General features: G+C 41.5%; 2 protein-coding genes across 2 annotated transcripts; one reads left to right on the top strand and one right to left on the bottom strand.

The window, feature by feature from the left end:
• Positions 1–2,887: 2,887 nt before the first annotated feature.
• LOC127373826 (uncharacterized) lies at positions 2,888–5,402 on the top strand. Its single transcript, XM_051418664.1, has 7 exons — positions 2,888–2,974; positions 3,083–3,195; positions 3,282–3,336; positions 4,259–4,360; positions 4,451–5,062; positions 5,192–5,228; positions 5,311–5,402. The coding sequence occupies exons 1-7, from the start codon at positions 2,888–2,890 to the stop codon at positions 5,400–5,402; spliced, it is 1,098 nt and encodes a 365-aa protein (XP_051274624.1).
• A 2,699-nt stretch (positions 5,403–8,101) lies between these two features.
• On the bottom strand, positions 8,102–21,197 carry LOC127372801 (myosin heavy chain, fast skeletal muscle-like). Its single transcript, XM_051416615.1, has 39 exons — positions 21,152–21,197; positions 20,838–21,065; positions 20,617–20,760; positions 18,988–19,144; positions 18,854–18,881; positions 18,634–18,748; positions 18,423–18,515; positions 18,270–18,333; positions 18,090–18,188; positions 17,870–17,973; positions 17,648–17,786; positions 17,382–17,500; positions 16,952–17,101; positions 16,702–16,872; positions 16,317–16,623; positions 16,147–16,214; positions 15,966–16,053; positions 15,751–15,868; positions 15,557–15,680; positions 15,059–15,195; positions 14,674–14,929; positions 13,683–13,925; positions 13,415–13,591; positions 12,924–13,069; positions 12,747–12,837; positions 12,273–12,662; positions 12,073–12,199; positions 11,864–11,982; positions 11,324–11,520; positions 11,050–11,233; positions 10,770–10,935; positions 10,504–10,628; positions 10,106–10,414; positions 9,804–10,007; positions 9,304–9,429; positions 8,970–9,140; positions 8,673–8,873; positions 8,446–8,577; positions 8,102–8,247 (listed from the first exon to the last, which is right to left on the bottom strand). The coding sequence occupies exons 2-39, from the start codon at positions 21,039–21,041 to the stop codon at positions 8,230–8,232; spliced, it is 5,811 nt and encodes a 1,936-aa protein (XP_051272575.1). The 5' UTR covers positions 21,042–21,065; positions 21,152–21,197; the 3' UTR covers positions 8,102–8,229.
• Positions 21,198–22,340: the final 1,143 nt, after the last annotated feature.

The following is a 22,340-nucleotide window of genomic DNA, read 5'->3' as shown; positions in this document are numbered from 1 at the left end:
GACTGTTGTGGTTTGGGAGTGTTACGGGCTAAGGTTGAAATGACCCTTAATATTACCTCATGGCTAACCACAGTAGACTAGCTCTTCTTCAGGAGATACCATTTCTTCTTTTCTCTCGTTTTCTTCTTCTTCAGTCCAACCACAAGTACTAGCCAACTGCTGCTACTACCTAACGTTACTATTTGGTTTGTTTGTCTATTTCTGTGGAAGTTAAACGTTTTTAAGTGTGTAATTTATGCTAGGATACTTTTATAAATATATATATAATCATAATTATCATGAAGAAGAATGACTGCTAATGACTGATTTGAAAGTAGTTACATCTTTATATTTGCCTGGCATTTGTTTTTATGCAACGTTCCGTTTTAAGTTTTAGTTTGAAAGGTTGTACCGGAAGTTCCGTCTCTTATTGTGGCAGACTTGACTTACTAATGATAAACCGTGCAACTCCCCTCCAGCTTCTTCTTTACTTTTTCATAGGCACATTTTAAATGATGATGATGATTTATTATTATCATTTATTTATGATGTACAAACATTTATCCATTTTATGATTCGCTTTCATGGCCTCATTTCACTGCTTATATTGTTTCTTATGTTGTTTATCTATGTAGTTTAGTTCTCTTTTTTTTTTTACAAACTCTTTTATGAGCTTCTCTGTTACCACGGTGATGATTATGATGATGATTATGATGATAATTATAATGATGATGGTTAAGATTAGGCTACTGTTAGAAGTGTTTGTAGTAAAATAAAGCTCTGAATATAGTTTAGTTAAAACACAACTACAATGAAACGATCACAGAGTAAAGTATTTAACAACCAAAGACTTTCTGATGATCTGATTATTTAACTTTCAGCCTCTCATTTCAACTCAAGCAGCTGTTGTTCAGAGCCAGCACTGACTAACACCAAGTTTGCCCAAAACACACAAAAACTTGACAGTTCCTCATTTGCACAGTGCATGGTGTTATGACACATCAGTTTATTTTTGGCCAATAGATATCACATTGACCAACTCAAGTCACAGTGAGACACCAGGAAAGGCCGATTGATGTGGCTGTAATGAGGCTTCCTGTGTTCTATTTCCTTTCGGACTCAGTAAAACCAGCAGACGCCAGGTGTTGGTGTTGTACATCACACCTCGAATAGCACACACTGGAGCTCTCAGCTCTCAGCAGGTCTAAAATTGCGTTCTTGTGCGAGAAACAATTTCGATACGGAAATTGTCTGTTCACAAGTAGCCAAACAGAAAATGAATGCACTTAATAATGCATGCTGGGTAGGAACAGAAGTAAAATGCATAAAGCATGATTAGCATGAATAAGTCAACAATATAGGGAGGGATCGATGGCCAAAAATCCTAATTAAAGGACTATAAAGTACCTCCTTTGTTTGACCCCCGATGCCATGAAGAGTAAACTGATATCAGTGTGTAAAATCAAAAGTAATATGCACACAATCTGACTGAAAAGCAAAACTAATAACTAATCATGTCTAATGTCACATTAAAAATCAGCCTTAAATAAAATGCCCTGAGTGGCTAATCAGGAGAAACAGGAAGTTCCCCAGTGGGCCGGGCTGGTTGCTGCAGTGACAGTGTCGTAAACACAATCATTTGATACACAGATCATGTAGGTTACACTCAGAAGCTCAGGAGGTTACGATAGGTCACCTGATCGATGACTTAATTACATTTGACCTTTGACCTTTGACCTCCGACCACTGAGCACCGGCACTTGGTAGAAGATGTGAGTACATTAAAAAGAAGAAAATATGGAGAACAGAAGGAGAAAAGGGGGAGCTGAAAAAGGCCAGAATATAAAAAGAAAAGCTTCACCAGCTGATGAAGACGAAAAGTCTTTTGCAAAAATATAATTTAGAATTTCTATTTGAGTGAAAACAATGGAATTGTGTTTAGAGATAAACAGTCTGGAGTCTTGTTGTTGATATGTGAGCTTCAGGTTTTCATGGAAGAGGAACATAAACCCAATGATTCCTATATTCAGGTGATTATACACTAATGAAAACATACCTATGAGTATTATGTTCCATTTCTGACAATAGATTATCCTGAATGTGACTCACTGGACAGACATTTAAATAAAACTGTGGGTGAGATATTGCTACTTTAAAAGACAAAAATAGCCAGGAAATGCAAGAGGAGTAATTATTATTATTTTGTTTTGAGTCCCATGGTAACGTTTTGTTGACAAGAAGCATCAGAATGATGCAGATGATGTCAACTGTATATTCCACATACAGACACAGACACAGACATACACACACACACACACATACACACACACACACACACACACAAACATACACACCGCCAGCCTGAGGGGACCCGTTCAGATTCTCCATCCTTGTTGTCTGAACAAGCTTTTAAACCATCTGAAAGCACTTCCTCCTCCACTCAGACTGTGGCAACTCTCTCTTTGTACCAGGTAAAGTTTCCCTAATGATTCTTTCATATGAACTTTTCTTCATCAGGAAAGACAACCTGTAGCTAGTTCCTTAAAGTGGGGTTATTGTAATGACAAACTGGCACTCTGGTGATGTATTTGGTTGAGTGCTCCACTAATATCTAATAATAAAGGCTGTTTATACCATTATTCAAAAGGATTGGGTAATATTGTCGTCCCTGCCTGCACTGAGGGGCAGTTCAGAATGCTTTATTCAAATGATGCAAAATCATCACATAATCTCTAACAGCAACACCCACCCCAAGTCCTGTTCTCCACAACCCCCTCTTTAAAACAGCAACATAGTCAATTCAAATGTGTGTCATACCACTGTGTTATGGTACACACTTGAATTTCCAACTGAATTCTACTAAATGAGTGTTTCCTGTTACCCCCAAGGAGTTTGACCACTGTTCAACATGGACACTGACTCCATTCTGAAGCAAGCTGCACACATGAGACCGTCCTCTTTCTCAGTGACAGAGAAACAGCGCTACAGAGCTGAGGTCAGTGTTACCGCTGTAAACGTAAAGATGCGTTCACACTGGAGTCCAGCAGCACACTAAGGCATCTCTGAGTCAGCTGATTCACTGTACACTGAATCTATCTTTCAGAAGATGCTCATGAGGCAGTTTGTGATCATGAAGCTGCAGTATCAAGTTCCCATTTATTTATCTGATAAAGACATGAAGAGCTGGCTGCTGGCTGGAAGAAGCTTCCTGGAAGAGTGAGTCCACAGTGACATGTTAGATTAAAGCTTGCTGCAAAGGAAAAATTACAACATGGATAACTAAATCTTTCTTATTCTGAAAGGTTCCAGGAAATAACTAAAGTGGCAGAGACAAGGAAGCTCCTTGTGGCTGAATTGGTAAATATAACATACTGACTGAGTGATACAGCATATAAGTACATTTAAAGCTAGTTTATGTAACTTTTCTGAGCGGTGTGACAATTAACCCCTCCTAAGTCCCGCCCCTTTACGCTCTGTGCTCCAATAAGAGTTGAGTAAGCGTCAGTCAGAACCTCAGTCAACTTTCTGCTTCCTGTATTGACATATATAATGTCAGTCCCTTCAGGATTTCGCTGGCTGTTTACGGGAATTGTTGAGGCCTAAAATGTTATGCATGTTGATGCATCTTACAATGTTTGAAGCATTTTTTTTTTCAATGAAATGAGAGAAAGTGAAAATTGCAAAAAATATATATTTTTAGTATAATTCATAAAAAATGTAATGCAGCTTGTTCCAGTGAGAATAAAGTAGTTACACTAGCAGTTATGAGTGCAGCTATGATTGGAGAAACAACAGTGACGGGTTACGGTCCCAGAGAATTCCCAGGGATTGGTTGAATTTGTGTTAACTGCTGCGATCGTAACATCGCAGCTTCCTGGAGGGACTGCTACGTGCTAGGCTCACCGATGTTGACAAGAGTTTTGAAGATGGGTAAAAAATAAGAACGATATATGTAGTCGCCTTTTTATTTTTGCTATTTGCTAGATAGATAGCTAGGGTTAGAGAAGTATAGATAGTTAAAATACTTTAAATACTGCATTATTTACATTTTTAAAATAATAAATAAATACATTTATATAAATAAATTAGAAACATCTATTATATACAAACGAAGCGTAAATAAATCAATAAAAAGTATACAGACAAAAGTAGTCCTAAGTAAACTAACTTAAAAAACCCTTTTAAAGATGACTTATATGAAAGCTGTAGTAAATTACAGACCTGTAACATAAAGCCTGAACTATTCCAGCTGAGACTAACTAATGAGAGATGTGTTCAGGCCTGGACCTCAGCAAGGCGCGTCTGTGTGGACCAGATGGAGAAAGAGGTCTGGGAAGAACTTGAAGAAGAGAACCGCCTTTCGAGGCAGCTCAGAAGAAAGGTAAAGTTAAAAGAAATCCTCGTGAGTCACTCCTTTACCACCGCGCGCTCTCTCACTCCTCTCCTGGCTTTATCTTTCCACCATATGAAGGTCACATTGGAGGGTCTTCGAATGTTTCTCTCAGTCATCCGCCCGAAAGCAGAGCAGCATGTACAAACCTTCCTCCGCCACCTGTCCAACAAGCTGCTCGACTCCTTCGTTGGCTCTCACACCAGCAAGCGTTCCAAACTGGCTCTGCTCGCCAAGCTCCAGCAGACCACTGAGCCTTTAGCACCGCAGGTGGTGGACACAGCTCTGGAGTTCCTCCTGGATGAACCAGAGCCACTTGCTGAGGTCAGGACCTCCCAGACTCAGAGTGCGAGCTGGGACTCCAGTCTGGCCTCTGCTCTGAGGACCAGGGCTGAGGCTGCCAGCGCTCACACTGGCCAACAGCTGGCTGAGGCAGTGGCTACTTGCTTCTGTCTCAATACATTTTTCACTAAAGCTCGTCTCCTGTGCATCTGCACGTCAGCGGCCCGGGACATGGTCAAAGCCGTTTATAAAAGATTTGTTGACCGCTCCAAAACCTTCAACCTCATGGACTTTGATGAAAGCTCCATCAGTGCTAGAGAGAGCGTTGTGTGTGCTGTCCAGGACATAGAAGACAGAGTGCAGAGTGCTGCATACAGCTGGGCTCTCCATCAGCTGGAGAGGAAACCCATGGTAACAAAAAGTTGCTAATACTGTAAAACCTACCTGTGCTACTACATATCTGTGCTCAGGAGACCTTTACTGACTATTTGCTAAAGCAATGATAAGCTTTATAATTTAAGATTCATGACTGTTTCTCAGGCTCCAGAGTTGTGCAGTGCTGCTGCAGAAATGCGTGGTGAGTTGGCTTTCCAAATCATTATTTAATTTAGGACATATGTTATACTTCTGCTAATACTTTGGTATTTTGCTCCTTCTAGATGAAAAGGACAAAGAGGAGAAGAAAGGAGTGCGTCTCTTCTTCAGACGAATGTGGAAAAAGATGATGAGCCCGCTGTCCCCTGAGGAGTGAATCACACCAGCTGCTCTGTCTACAGTATATTCTCAGTAACATAAATCACACTTATTCAATAAATGTTAATAGGTAGAAAGAAAATGTATATGTATATTTTTGTATTCTTTACATTTTGGATGTTACTTATAGAAATGATATAATTCAACAGATCAAATGACAATGTGTAATGTTAAAGGTGTTAATGAGCCCATTGAGACTAAGTTCCCCTCAGCTCTTGTTCTTGTCTGTTTTGGTTCATTCCCACCGCTCTCAACAACCAGCAGGCCAACCCAGTATCACGCCAAAGTGGTCCAATGTGGCAGTGTCATGTTTCCTACAATTCTCAAGAATAAGAATCTAACATCCGGCTACACTTTCAAATTAAAGCCTGCTGAGGTCGCGGTTGGGTAGGTTTCAGCAACAAAACTACTTCTTTAGGAAAAGACTGGAAGTTACATTAAGTATCAGATTTAAGTTAAGTTCATTGCCTAAGTTCATTTACCTACCTGGCCCAACTTCAAATGAGTTTGCAGTGACTTCTGGCTACAGGGCAGCAGTCTGCTGTCTTTGTACATACATCCTCTCGCCTACACAGACAGTCACTCTTCATACTGCGCCTTCATACTGACACAAAAACAGTCAAAACTGACACTGACACGGTATCCTCTAGTTGATAGACGGGTCTATTACACACTTTGGTGTGAGACTGGGCTGTAGCAGGCAAACAAGTTCTGTTTAACCCACTGCACTCTACCTGCTCAGCAGCAAACAGCACACAGACACACTTAGCAGTTAGCTGGGGAAAATGGAGCATTTAGCAGTTAAATCTGCCCTCATCTCAAACTGCTCCTTTAATGTCTGGTTGTTACCAGTGCAAGTGAGGAGTTAAAATAGTTTGATGCAAGTAGTCACACCTTTTCTCTGTTTTCTTAGTGTTATGATGCATCCATGCATTGCAGAGTAGAGATGGATGAAATGCAGATATAACAGTACATGTATTAACACTGCATGTTAAAGACAGACAGCTTTCTGTATGTGTATAGGAATATTGTTGTATGTCTCTCACTCTGTGTCTATTTTCCGGCTTTAAGTGATTCATTTTCAGAAGCACAGACTATGACACATCCAACTCATTTGTATCTTTATGTCTTTATTAGATAACAGAACAGAAATTATTAATTACCTTGTGACAGATGATACCAGAAGTTTTTTTTTCCAGGTGTGTAATGGAATTCTTTTAACAATTTGAATCCTCTTTTGAGTCTCTCTCCCTCCGTGCTTCTTCTCTTGTTAAAGGGAGCCCTCTAGCTGCTGTTACTGTAGTAGTACATGATACCAGAGTACTTGGTTGGAATAAAGTACACTGAGGAAATATATAGGGATATGAGAATTGATTTGACACTTTCAAAGTCTCAGTAGTAAGACACCTGATTAACATTTTCTTTAATAAAGGGCTTTTGCATGAGCCTTACAGCCCAAAGTGGATATTAAATTCACACCGGTGTCAATAAATCAACCAGATCATTGGTTGGACATTCACACTGGGTGGGGTCAGCTGGGGTAGGTGAGACATAGATCATCCATGCGGTATGATGAGCCTGGCCTTCACAGCTGTGTCCTCACTCCTGTCCAACTATAGAGCTGTCATAGCACACACTGTTATCCTTCTGTGTCGGTGGTGAAGAGGGAGATCACAGATATTCAAGATACGGGTTACTTCTGTGGGTCACAAGAACTTTAATCATCATCAGGTGTCACCAGCAGCAGTTCAGTGTCTATTTGGCTCACAGTGGTTTTAACTGAGACTGATCTCTTCGCTTTAATCTCTGATTACTGCACACAATTTTGGAATCAGGGCCAGAACCAGGATTTACAAAGGAGTCCAAATGTGTCTTCTTGCCAGAAACACTAATTTAAAAATACTGTGTGAAGAATCAGACTCAAGTTCCTAGAAACAGTAAGGACATGTCCAGTGTCCTGTGAGATACCTTCAGATCAAATGGTTCAGTTAGCTTAAGTCCTTGTTTTAAAGTTTCAACGAAACTAGTTTTCTATACTTGTGATTTTTGCAACTGAAAAGTTTAAAACTGAGAATGTATTTCTGTGTCTGGAGAGTTTTCCTTTGGCTACTTGTACAGTAAGTATGAAAAGCTTGTAGGTGCTGACTTCTGTTTTACTTTTAATCTGGATCTCAGACAAAATAAATTCCTGTACTGATGAGGGCACTGACAGACAATGCCTCTGGTCTGGCGTGCAGGTTCAAGGATGGAGTGACACAGCTGAACACATGCTTCACCTTAAATCAGTCCTCTGCAGCCTCTCTGATTGGTCCATGTGCTCCTTTGATTATATTGCTCTAATGGTGCTTAATCCACTGCTCTCATGCTAGCATTAGGTATTGTATGGAGATGAGTGACAGTGAAGAGGACGGCTATTTTAACTCAGGATGTAAATGTCAGCAGGCATTCTGCTGGATCTGCTCTGATCTCTGCAAACAGATGCTCAACTTAGACGCAAACTGAGGGAGACTTACATAATCGCAATCTATTCCTCTGCCTGGCTAATTAGCACGACACCAACTAATACACCAACAACTATGATAAACACTCAGTTTCCATTCCTTTGTGTTGGTATTCAGAAACATTGTTATGTTTGGCTGTACAGTAAATCTGATGAAAGGCAGTAATGGCATTAGATGGAGGAAAAACAGACAAAGCTAATGCTTCACACTGCTTTATTCTGCTACAGTCTCACAGCAAAACTATACGCTTGGTTCATTCTGGTGAGTTTCTACTTGTACTGAGAACTTGCAAAGATGATGTCTTCTGTGTCCTCGCTGCAAGGTCTACTCAGATTCAGCAGCCTGACAGGACAGGACAAGACAGGAGAGGAGAGGACAGGACAGGAGAGGTGGGTAAGGAAAGAAAAGGAAAGGAGAGGAGAGAAGAGGAAAGGAAATATTTAAGTTTTTTATATTAAAAATCTATGGGGGATAAGAAAATAAATTTGCCCTAGGAAGCCAATAAGAAACCAATTAAACCAAACTCAACTATAGTCTTACCTTTCCAAACTCTCTGCTCTTGGTTCTCATCTTGTTGACCTGGGACTCAGCGATGTCTGCCCGCTCCTGTGCCTCCTCCAGCTCATGCTGCACCTTCCGTAGCTTACCAAGATGAGCACTGGCCTGCTCCTCCTGTAGCAAAAAAAACCCACAAACACACTAAGCTAGAATCATTATTTAAAAAAATAGAACATTCTTGTTTTTCATGAAGTCAAAAAAGATCTTACAGCTTCTTCATTCTGCCGTTTGTATGCTTTGACTTTGAGCTGCAGCTTGTCCACCAGGTCCTGCAGTCTCAGAACAGTCTTCTTGTCCTCTTCGGTCTGGTAAGTGAGCTCCTTCACTCTCCTCTCGTATTTACGGATTCCCTTGATGGCGTCAGCAGCTCTTTTCTGCTCACTCTCCACTTCACCCTCCAGTTCACGCACCTATAAGGGAAAAGTCCAAACCCCACACACCCAAGCTCAGATTTCATCTATGTTCTTAGTAATGCTGCATTAATCTCATATGGGCCAGTGTGATACCCGAGCTTCCAGTTTCTGGAGATGTTTCTTGCCCCCCTTCAAAGCCAGGTTCTCTGCCTCGTCCAGACGGTGCTGCAGATCCTTCACAGACACCTCCAGGTTCTTTTTCATCCTCTCCAGGTGGCTGCTGGTGTCCTGCTCTTTCTTCAGCTCCTCTGCCATCATGGCTGCCTATGAGAACACAGTCTGAATGATTATTTTCCATTACAAATACCAAATCAATGCTCATAATTGAGGTGGACCTCACAGCAGTATGCATACAGGCAACCAGGCTGCATAATAATCACACTATATAAACCAGTGCTGGACATAATTAAAGGTGCATAATACTTACATCAGTGATTGCTTTCTTGGCCTTTTCCTCGGCATTGCGAGCCTCTTGGATTGCATCCTCCACCTCGCCCTGCAGCTGGCTGACATCTGCATCCAGCTTCTTCTTGGAGTTAAGGAGACTTGTGTTCTGTAGCCAAAGCACAGTTAACAAACTGCAACACCAGCATTCGTCACTCAACCAGCTCCAGTGAAAAATATCTCTTTAGGTGCTAAACACTCTACTCCAGAGACACCATTACAGACTAGCTGTTGAACATAGCTAGTCTGTAATGGTGTCTGTCAGCTGTTTGGTGCTGGGCAGTGTGTGTACAGTGGGTTCTTTAGAGACACATGTGAGTTGGGATGGTGCCTGGTCTGTTTTTAAGCAGGAAACAACCGGCAGCCTGCTCATAAACCTTCTAAAATTTCAGCTAAACAGTACACTAAAATGTGTTCCTGAACACATCTGAGATGGGAAATATCGGGTAGCCCTGACTGATACACTGTGATACTGCTGCTCACCTGGGAGTTCAGTAGCCCTACTCTCTCACAGGCATCAGCCAGTTCCTGTTCAGCCAGTTTGCGGCTTCTTTCCGACTGCTCCAGAGCGGCCCTGAGCTCCTCTACCTCCGCCTGCATCAAGCAGCACCTGCGCTCCACCATGGCCACCTGCTCCTTCAGGTCCTCCTGGCTCCGCAGTGCCTCATCCATGTGAAGGTTTTGTTCCTGTAGAGAGGCAGGACGGTAAAAGTTGTATGATTTACCCAAATTTGTTTTTAAAGTTAATATTCTTGTGCTGAAGCTGCCAGGGAACAGTATTTCACTTTGAGGTGGGCTTGTATGTTCCTCAGCTGTTTATGGGCTTCAGCTGCCTGCCGATTGGCGTGGCCCAGCTGGATCTCCATCTCATTGAGGTCTGTTTCCATCTTCTTTCTGATTCTCAGGGCATCGTTCTTGTTACGCGTCTCAGCATCTAAGGCGGACTGCATTGTTTCCACGATGCGCTGGTTGTTGCGCTTCATCAGCTCGAGCTCCTCTTCCTTCTCAGCCAACCTGCGATCAACCTCTCCTTTGACTTGAGCCAGCTCCAGCTGGACACGCAGAATTTTAGATTCCTCATGTTCCAGAGAAGCCTGGGGAAAAAAAGCTTACATTTATAAACTGGAATGCTATGGTCATGGTGCCATGGTGTAAATAATTCATTTATATTACATCAAGTTACCTCAGCTTCTTCCAAAGCAGTCTGGATCTCTGTCTTCTCTGTCTCAGTTTGTTTCTTAGTCTTCTCCAGCTCATGGATGGCTTTACCATTCTCTCCAAGTTGTTCAGTCAAATCAGAGATTTCCTCTAAATGTGTAAAGCAATATAAATTGACATATGAACATAACATCCTTGGTGTTTATTCAGAATCATCTGATTCATTGTCAGCCATGTTCCGGATGAACCTTCCTTTTAAAGAGTGGTATTATTTGCCAGTAATATACGTACGTTGCAGGTTTTTATTCTCGTGTTTGAGGACCTCGAGGTGCTCCAGAGCTTCCTCATAAGAGTTCTTCATTTTGAAGAGCTCGGTGCTGAGGGAGCGAGACTCCTTTTGTGACCCATCCAGCTCAGCCTGACTCTCCTCATACTTCTGCTTCCACTCAGACAGGATCTAAGTAAGATGCCATTTATTGGTTTGAATAAGGATGATTTGTCAGATTTGGTTACTGATTAGAACTTTTTGCTTCTAACCAACAATAGAGATTGTCTAGGATATCTGTGTTACCTTATCAAAGCTTCTCTGCTTTTTATCCAGGCCAGCTGCTTGAGCATTTGCCCTTTCCACATCAGCCATGAGGTCCTCCACCTCTCCCTGCAGCCTCTGCTTTGTCTTCTCCAAAGATGAGCACTTGGCATTCACAGCCTCGATGGCTTCCTCAGCCTCTTGCAAACGTTGGGCAAGCTTTTTCCTGAGCATAATACAATTCAGTTTGAGTAATGTAAGTAACTATGTAAAAATATGGTTTCTTAATATCTATTTGTATGAGAACAACTCCCACTTGGCCTCCTCCAGTTCATCATTGCGCTGGATGGCATCAGTCTCATATTTGGTTCTCCACTGGGCAACTTCACTGTTGGCCTTGGACATGGCTCTCTGGAGCTCAGCCTTGGCCTCCTGCTCCTCCTCAAACTGCTCCCTCAGCAGATCACAGTCATGACGGGCAGAATGGACAGCGTGGGCGAGGGCATTCTTAGCCTAACAGAGAGGCACATCTGGATTTCTCTCAAAGTTCGAACAATCTTGTTATTATGAACCTCCTCCTTAAAAGGAATATTACGTTATTTTGGGAAATACAAAAAAATCTGCTGGCTCTAGCTTTAGGGTATAGGAGTCAGTCTTTTTATCTGACACAGAAATAAATGTTAAACCTTTCCTTTAAAAAAGGACAGTTCACCCCAAAATCAAAAATTAGCCAGGTCAGCTTACAAGTTCAAACCTTTCTAGCTACCTCAGTAAGCTAATCAGCTAGTCTACTGACCTTCAAACATCATTATCACACATTCATTGTTAAGTTGCATAGTGCAGTAATGCCACATACCTTGGTTTCTTCTTCAACTTGCCTCTTCAGTTCCTCAATTTGCTGAGTGAAGGCCAGCTTAGCCCTCGACATCTGAGAGAGTATTGCTTCTTTCTCCTCAAGAAGACGAGTAAACTCACCTGTTGAAGAGGTTTTAGAAAAGGAAGTAAGGAAAGAGGGACATGTTTGACTGCAGAAGTCTGTTTTACAAGATTCATCTCCGTCCGTACCGTTTTCATTCTGAAGTCTTGCCCTTTGAGCATTTATTTCAGTGATTAGACGAGTGTTCTCATCGTGTTTTGTCTTATATTCACTCAGTTGGTCTTCCAGAGAGTGACACAGCTTCTCATAATTAATCTGTAATATTTATAAAATAAGTTAGTACCATAATATATTGAATGCATGTACTATCTATTCTGGTGCAGCTTACCTTTGACTTGACCGTGGCTTCTATGTTGATGGACAGGTCATCAATCTCCATCTTGTACTCACTCTTCTCTTTGTCCAGCTTCTGTTTGACCCGCTGAAGATTGTCAATCTGCTCTCCCAGCTCAGCCACACTGTCAGCATGTTTCTTCCTTAAAGCTGCAGCGGTGGCCTCGTGGTGGAGGGTCAACTGTTCGAGGTCTCGTCTCAGTTTCTGAAACTCGACCTCTCGCTTCTTGTTCATCTCGACCTGAGCGGCGGTGGCTCCTCCAGCCTCCTCCAGCCTCTCACTGATTTCCTCAAGCTCCCTGGAGAGGTCAGACCTTTGCTTTTCCACCTTAGCCCTGGAAACACGCTCCACTTCAATCTCCTCTTCCAGTTCTTCAATGCGGGCCTGGGTAAAGCAACAAAAAAACTGATATTCACTATTCACTGATTTGCAGCAAATTGTCAGTTAATCCTCAAAACGTCCAAGTACCTGAAGCTCTTTAATCCTCTTCTGAGATTGGGCAGCCATGCTCTGCTCATCCTCAATTTTGGCTACAAGTTGGCTGAATTCAAAGTCTTTCCTGTTATGTAAAACCAACCCACGTGATTAGAGAATACGCAAAGTACCGTACTTATTATGCTTAGACACTGCTGCACCAACACATACTTTTTAAGGCGTTCCTCCAGCTGTTGCTTGTCATTTTGCAAATCCATTATGGATTCTTGAGTTAGTTTCAGATCTCCTTCAAGCTTTCTTTTAGTTCTCTCGACATCCATCCGTACCTTCTTTTCTTGTTCCAGAGAGCCCTCAAGCTGATACATGGACACAATTTCAGTAAAATGGGAAAACGCTGCCTTAAACCCTCATTAATTTTGCAACAAACCTGAGAGATGAGGAGTGGGCTACATAGGTTTGGTAAGCTCACTTCTTTCTAACTTTTTATTTTTATTTTCAAATTTGTAGTCAGACCTGACCAACACTTTAGAAGCTCCCTCTGGAGATACAAAAGGCTTTATGCCACTTTTTTCACAGTACTCCCCTTGTAAACAAGCTCTGATGTGTACAATCACTGGAGTTCCCTTTAAAATAAAAATATTGATAAGAGCACCTTTAAGTTACACATGCTATGATTTCCAAAGGGTAATGGCTAAACTTACATCATCAACTTGTTGCTCCAGCTTGATCTTGGCTTTGGTCAAAGAGTTGACTTTGTCTTCCTCTGCCTGCAGATCATCCAGTGTCTGCTGGTGGGCCTCCTGCAGGGCCATCTTCTCCTTGGACAACTTGGTGATGGTGTCCTCAAGAGCGGACATCTCCTCAGTCAGATTCTTCACCTGAATGTGGAGCAAAAAGTAAAAGCAATCTGTTAGTAAGTGTTTACACATCTAACCTTGGTGTTCAGATAACCACCCAGCTGATACACACCTTGTTTTCAGTGGCATGTTTTTCCTTCTCAACTTTAGCCAAGGTGAGCTCCAAGTCATCAATGTCTTTCTTCAGCTCAGAGCACTCGTCCTCCAGCTTCCTCTTCTTGGCGGTCAGCTCTGCATTCACCTCCTCCTCATCCTCCAGTCTCTCAGTGAGTTCTTTGGCTTTGGCCTCCAGCAAAATCTTGTTCTTAATCAAACCCTCACATCTTTCCTCTGCATCTGCCAGACTCTCGGTTTCCTGTTTAATAAAAACACAGCAGAGCTTTTTCACAGCTGCCATTTTGACATGACACAGAAGGGTAAACAGGTGTTACCAGTGACCCTAATTCATGTCAAAATGGTTGCTGTGACATAGGTCTATTTGGATTTATGTAGCATACAGTTCTACTATAGCCGGCTGCATGTGGCAGGCTCTGCAAACACATGTGTATGCCCGCAAACCCCGCATGCAGCTGGTGCTGACCCAGCATGTGCCTCTCAAGGTTTGAAACATTAAGGTCTGTGGCTGTGCTAACTGCGCATTGCTCCTTGTTGATTAGCTCATTGGTCTGCGGAAACCTCAACCCCAATCACTTCCTTTTCCACCTCCTTCCAAAGCGCACAACGTATTTATAGAGACCAGAAGAACATAAAAGCAAGTAGAAAACAGCACATGTGCTTTTACAGTGGTGACAAGCAGCCACTAGAAAAAATGTTAACGAGAACCATCATGTTGGCTTTTCTTGCATTCATCTTCTCCTCCAGCCTTCCTTTGTGCGTGCTGTAGACTACACCATAAGAGTATGTACACATCATGTGCACATCACTACACTGAGCATGCAGGAGCCCTGACACATGACTTACATTAACAGCAATATCTGTGATTTAAACATGATTTCTCTATTTATTTCTTACTGTTTTTATTTTTTATGTGTTGGACGGTGTCCTTGAGTGCCCAGAGAGGCGCCTTTAAATAAAATGTATTATTATTTATTATTAGTACTTACAGATTGAATCTGCAGACACAAGTCATTCTTCTCCTGAAGCAGAGAAACCATTTTGGCTTCCAGTTCCTTCCTCTTCGCCTCAGCCTTGGATAAATCCTCCTTACACTTGGTGAACTCCACTTTCATGATGGCCATCTCTTTCTCAGTCTCAGCACTCCTCAAGAGTGGCTTGATCTTAAAGTAGAGCTTCATCCATGGCCAGTGTTTCACATTCATGAATGAGCGAATGTTGTATTGGAGGATAAAAATGGACTCTCTGGAAAGAGGATAGAGTTGGTTCTTAGTTTTTGGGTTCAGTGCACCAAGTACATTCTTACAGATCAACAGTATTTTTATGAACATATGACCAATGATGTATGTTGTAATCTACCATTATTGTGATTACCTCCTCTCCATCATTTTCTGAAACTCCTTCCTTCTGAGAAACCCACGACACAAGGCTTGAGTATTGGTGATGAGAGAGGCCAGTTTTTCATCCCTCATCTCTTCTAATAGACCCAAGAGTCCGGCTTTGAAGAACACCTTCAGGAAATAGGAATGTAGGTATACCTAGAGATACTTACGAATACAACATCAATAAACCTTAAAATCTTATCTCAGCAAAAGTGTTTATATGTGTTTTGAATGGCTACATTTGAAGGTATAGCCCTGAAACCTGCCTAACCTTGATACCTTCACACACACACACACACACACACACACACACACACACACACACACACACACACACACACACGCACACACACACACACACACACACACACACACACACAAACACACACAAACACACACACACACACACGATCAATCACTATGTAAAGTTGGCATGAGTCAGATGGTCTGGTTTGGACTACAGTTCAAAGGCCCTTTCAAAATCATTTACCTTGGTATGCCCAAACTTATACTGTGTGTGATCCACATCAATAGAACCCAAGAGCTTCTCAGCAGCTTTCTTGTTGTCAATGAACTGTCCCTCAGGTATCACACTAGCATTCAGTACTTTGTACCTACAAGAAAAACTCTTGTTAGAGAAAAGTTGTTCTTTTAAACCTAAAAAAAATCCTTTTTGCCTCATACCTTTGTTTGAAATCCCCATACAGGATTCTGCTGGGGAAGCCCTTCCTGCAGATCCTGATTCCTTCTAGCACACCATTGCATCGCAGCTGATGGATAACCAGGTGGTGTTCCATAATCCCTAAAGGTCAGTCGGAACCACATTATAATCAAACTGGCTGAGATACTATGTAAATGGTCTGATAATGAGTGTGTATAACTTGATATTACTGAAATACCTGGAGTTTTAGTTTCATTTGGAATTAGACACCTAACAAAGTGAGGATGGGTGCTCTTGAGATTTGTCATTAGCTTTCCCAGGTTCTCCTGTTAGAGATGATCAATGTCATTACTTTAATATTTGTATCAATTATTTTTACAAATCTAAGATAATTGAGTATTATTTCAGTATATAGTTACCCGGAAGAGGGCTGACACTGTCTGGAAGGATGAGCCCTTCTTCTTTGCTGCTTTCTTTCCAGTATTATCTTGAAGAAGAAATGTTTTTTTTCCTTTTACATTATAAGGCTGAACCTTGAAATAAAAACATTCAGAATGAACCCAATCTTACCCCTCTCTCACATTCTTACCGTCAGATGCAGAATAGGTAATATACAGGAAAGCCAGTAGTTTGAGGCTGGCTTTCTGGTAGAGCTGGACTACAGTCTCATTCAGTGGGTCCTTATTCTTGTCCAGCCAACCTGTGATGCTGTAGTCCACAGTGCCAGCATAGTGCACCAGGGAGAAGTGAGCGTCAGCCTTGCCTTTGACAGGTTTGGGCTTCTGGAAGTTGTTTGATTTTCCTAGATGTTGGTCATACAGCTTGTTTTTGAAGGTGGTGTCTGATGCCTTGGGAAACATACACTCCTCTTCAAGGATGGAAAAGATGCCCATTGGCTGTAGAGAACAGAGCGGTTTTGTTTTAAAAAGACATTATTTGTAGGCTTTTATTTATGTGACTCTGTATGAACTAACCTTTTCAATGAGCTCTATACAGGCAGCTAGGTCCATGCCAAAGTCAATGAACTCCCACTCGATGCCTTCCTTCTTGTACTCTTCTTGCTCCAGCACAAACATGTGATGGTTGAAAAACTGTTGCAGTTTCTCATTGGTGAAATTGATACACAGCTGTTCCAGACTGTTATACTGAAAAACAAACCATTCAGAGTATAACCGCATTATTTATTGTAAATTCCAGTAAATACACTGTTTAATACAAGCTTACATCAAAGATTTCAAACCCGGCAATGTCCAAGACCCCGATAAAGAACTGCCTGGGTTGCTTGGTGTCCAGCATCTGATTAATGCGGAGGACCATCCACAAAAACATCTTTTCATAGACTGATTTGGCCAAAGCACCAATAGAATTGTAGACCTGCACAATGACACGCATCAGCGAGATGCCAACAGATTAGTGAAATGAGACTGGGTTCAGCATTACTCACCTTTCAGATTACATGAAGTCAAGTAATTTTAATTATAACAAATATTGATTAGTGAAGCTTTAAGGTTATCATAGTATTATTTTCTCTCAACTCCATAGTTATTAGCCACAATAAATAGTTTATGAAGGTAAATAAACTATTAAATGGGAGTTATATATAATACTAATAAGGGATAATATACAGTTCATAATGGTCAACTAACACACGTACCTGCTGAACAGTCTGCCCTTTGGTCACATACTCATTCCCAACCTTCACTCTCGGGTAGCAGAGCGCTTTCAGCAGGTCTGCAGAGTTCAGACCCATCAGGTAAGCTGCTTTGTCGGCCACTGATCAAAGAAAAAGATCAAAAAAGAGGACTATAAAGCAGAGTGTGATAGAGGAGTAGAAACAGACAGAAATAGACATATACCAAGCACAAAAAGATAAGGAAAGACATTAAAAGATTATGATAAAATGCCATGAATAACAGATACCTTCTGTCCCATCTGGCTCTGCTTGCTCCTCTCTCTGCTTCTGCTTGAACTTCATATTCCCATAATGCATCACAGCACCTGTTAGCTTGTAGATGCCAATCTTCTCCTCTCCAGTGAAGCCTAGGATGCCAATGGCACTCTGAAAGCACATCATAACAAGGCCAGTGTAAGGACCAGTGAATGTCAGCAGTGATGGAAAAGAAGATTACAAATTCGACTTACGTCTGTGGCCATCAGCTCTTCACTGTCATCAATACTGGCCACACTGATCTCCCCTTGGCTAACAAATGGATAGTCGAAAGGGTTGGTGGTGATGAGGAGAGCCTCTGGATGGAAAAATAATGTGCCGGTCAAATCCAAGCCTTTCAGTGTAAACACACTGTGCACACCATACAGAGAGGGCTGTTACAGTAACACTGTAAGTCTGATCTCCTTATGTTACCTATCAGCTCAGGCTTCTTGTTGGACATGATCTGGTAGAAAATATGGTAACTCCTCTCTGCAGCTAGTTGAAACGTTACCCTGGATTTTTCCAACAAGTCTGTGAAGGAAAACTAGATGAGCTTGAAAGAAAAGCCTCTAACAACAAAACACTGCAAGTCTCTGTTGTATTCTAACTCACAAGTTTCAATATCAGCGGAAGACAGTTTTCCTGTCGTACCAAAGTGGATTCTTATAAATTTCCCCTAAAAAGAAAAGAAAATGGTAAAGAACCTAAGAAACAGGACGACATATCAGTTAAGGGTAGTAGCAGAGCCTGTATCTTTTCACTCACAAAACGTGAGGAATTATCGTTTCTGACAGTTTTGGCGTTTCCAAAGGCCTCCAGCAGTGGGTTGGCTGAGATGATCTGGTCCTCCAGATTCCCCTACAGCAACAGAAAGGACAAATGCAGATGAAGTGATTTAGTTACAAATATATGCACTAAAAGGTTATTAGTAGACTACTTGTAGCACCATCTGCGTGAAAATGCATTATAAAATTACATGTAATTTTCCAGAGGAGGGAACATCTTTTTTTCTGTCCCCAGATCCTGCGATCGTCGCAAAGTACTGGATGACCCGTTTGGTGTTGACAGTCTTTCCTGCACCAGATTCTCCACTACAGAACAAGAAAAAACACACTCACATAAACATTTTATTTCCCTTTTTGATAAAAAGTATTAAAGATTAAAGGCTGTAGCGTTTGCATCGACATGCATCTTACGTGATAAGGATGGACTGGTTTTCTCTATCTACGACAAATAACACCATAGTCATATTAGAGAGGTACCATGCAATGCATCAGAACCTTATAGAAAACTGAATATAACAATACATTTTCATCCTGTTTCAGTTTACCAGTGAGCATGAACTGATAGGCGTTGTCTGAGATGGAGAAGATGTGTGGCGGAGCCTCCTGACGCTTTTTTCCCCTGTAGGCCACCACTACCTCTTGGTTGTACACTGGCAGCCACTTGTAAGGGTTCACAGTGACGCAGAACAACCCAGAGTAGGTCTAAAAAAAGAAAACATATGTTTGAGGAAGCGTGGATTCAAAATGTATTTAGAAGCCTTAATTTAAAATCAGACAAACACTTTTTGAGAAATAAACAAATGGACCTAAATCAAGCCAAGAAGATGCCTCCTATATGGAAGCATCTGCATTAGTTGCCTTTCTCCTCTCATTTATCCAAGTTTTCCATCCCTCAAAGTCAGCATCATCATGTCCATACTGGACAATTCTGCCCTTTACAATTCCAATGCCAACTTCAGTGCCAACACAGGAAGTAGTATGAGGTGTGTGTGTGCAGTGAGTCTGACTTTCATGCAGTAGACCCGATTTCATGTCCTGTCACAGACCTGCAATTAACATTCATCTTTTTATTAACTGTTTGTAACCACAGTCTTTCCCTCACTCTAAGCAAGAAATGGAGTTGCTAGACTTCAATAATACCTTACTTTTAATGTATACATACGGAGCTCGGGAGGTGTCATTGAGAAAAAAAATATTGTTTTTGGCATGATAGAGCCATTTTTCAAGCTCAGTCTCTCGCCGCCCAAACAAAGCCACAAAGCCACTCCTTAATGCAAAATATACAGTAGCTGTAAACTGGTTTTTCCCACATTCACACTCCGAGGCAAAAGTTGATGGAGGCACACAGACCTCTCCTAAATCACTACACTTTTTAGTCTGTTTAGCCTCTTTCACTTTGCTCTACAATTTCACAGAGTTTATCATGCACTTCACTGACAAATCTTATCAATTACCTTAACGTCACTGAACAATCCATTAATTTATATTTGTTATTAAATACCAAACAGCAGCATGAACAATACAAGTGTCAGTACAACAAATGTCCACTTTCCAACCAAATTCAGTGTAGATCCAGCCATCTACATCTTTTCACCTGCATATGATAAAATCCATGCCTACTGGGATGTACAACACTTCCAAAACAATCCCAATTGCAAAAGTTAAAAAACAAACTGCACTATTGCTCTCTATAAGCAGCCAGCAATTTGGTGTATTTTAGCCCATTGAGAACCATTGTATACAACAAGCTTTATGTGCAGATTGGAGCACAGTATGAGGTTGTTTAGATTACATTTATTCATCAAATAACATCACACTGTAATGTGAACATCCCAAAATACTTCTGCTTTTAAACTGTGTTAAAGTATTAATATCAAAGTATTTTTTTCAGACTTTTAGCTGCCAGATATAGCAGCCTGATATTACCTGGTTTAATGTGGAAGATACTTTGGGTGCCCAACAATCAACTATTTTTCTCCAGAATGGAAAGTGAATAAAAAGTAGTTACCTCTTACCTTTGTCGGGGCAGACAAGACAATGCATTTTCAACACCGTGCATCACAACGTTACTGCAGCTCTAATGTTGGTCTACATGGTGTCTGCTGAGCAAACAGCTCCTCTGGCATTGTGGGGGAATGACCATCATCAACTACAGTCAATGTCACATTACTCACATAGATCATCCACGCTGCGTAACGCTCTTTGAGGTTATACAGCACAGCGGCCTCGTTGAGGTGGGTCATCATGGCCATGTCCTCGATCTTGTCAAATTTGGGCGGGTTCATGGGGAAGACTTCGTCATCCTTCACTGTTACAACCTGTGCAGAGATGTGGCCTTCATCAGCAGAACAATAGAGAGCGTACAGACGACTTGCTTGGTCCACAGCTAACGTACCTGTCCTGCATCAGTTTTAACGGTTGCTTTGCCGCCGTCTTTGCTTTGCAGAGTTCCTTTGACAAACAGCTCCTTTGGATCCACCACAAACACTGCGCTTTTAGCATCAAAGGGCTTATTTTGGCATTCGATTCTCTCTCGTTCGGGTTTCCTCAGGTATGGGGCAGCCTCCCCAAACACACTCATCTCAGCATCCGAACTCATCTCTGCAGCACACCCCAGAGGGGACTGAAAGGTCCGGGGTTAAAGGTTAGAATACTGAATCTAATAACTATAGAAGTGAATCAGTCATCATAATCAATACCAGCTCCTACCTCTGTGGGCTACGAAAGGTATGTATCCTCCACCTAGAGACACCTGGATCAGAAACAAGATAAAACCTTACCTACCAGTAAAGTCAGTATCTATCACACCCACACAGCAATGAAACAGAAGCATGCCCTCACCAGCAGAAGTCCCGGCTGAAACGTGGACAGCTTTGACCATTAATGCTTTTATAAGGTCCCTCTCGGTCCATTAGGAGACACAGCAAACCCCTATATTTAGGTCAAAGCCTCGAACGAATGTGGGTGGAGAGAAGTCATTAGTTTGGCATATGATATCATGGAGAGGTCACTGAGCTTTTGTTATAAATCCATGGCGGAGAGCAACTGCAGCTCAAGAAAAGAATGAATGCCAAAGGAGGGTGACCTCTGCCAGAGATCCAGCGCTCACATAGATGCTGAAATGTTCCAAGCACGCAGACACCGACACAGTGTTTGTTTAGCATCTTCACTGCTGTGTTTGAAGATTATATCCAAACAGTGCTAATAACAATGCATCTCTACTATGAACAGCTATTACAGAATTTTAAACTGACATATTATATCCATATAAAGACATTCTTTACGAGCTCAAAGTGTACATGTAAACTTGTTTGCTGTTTCCCTGTGTTTTCCAGACTTTATGCTAGGCTAGGCTAACAATGCATACCCCAACTCCTGCAGGTATTAATCTAATTTAATTCCCCAATCTAATGTCATCAGAAAGAGACTACTCCAATTAAACTATTACTCAAATGTGTATAGTGTGTGTTATTTCATGATTCTGACATGATTCTGTGTATTATGTATTTTGTTTTTCATACAAAATTCGTGGAACAAGCTTTTCTGTCTGTCAAGGGTTTTGACATGGAAAGATCATATAGTGGAAAAGTTTAGTAAGAGTCAGTTGAGCTAATTTATATAGTCTCTGTGTTCAAAGGGTTAGGGCTTATAAACTGTTTTGAAATATTACACAAAATGCTTCCATGCCCCCGGTGATTGCTGTGACAGGCTTATTTAAGACATAGCTGATGAATCCCTCAATAGAAATTCTACCCAGGATCCTCTTGGGACAGCTTTAGAGATTACAGTGGACTAATGGTCCCCTGTTTCCTTCCGCAGTCTTCTCCCAAACAGGGACACTGCAGGACGGCAAGGCAAATAATGACCTTTTATCGTTAACTTAAAGAAATAGTTCAGC

The sequence above is a fragment of the Dicentrarchus labrax genome, unplaced genomic scaffold (genome assembly GCF_905237075.1).
Source record: "Dicentrarchus labrax unplaced genomic scaffold, dlabrax2021, whole genome shotgun sequence".
In the NCBI taxonomy this organism is placed as follows: Eukaryota; Metazoa; Chordata; class Actinopteri; family Moronidae; genus Dicentrarchus; species Dicentrarchus labrax.
This window is presented reverse-complemented; position numbering and strand designations above follow the sequence as displayed.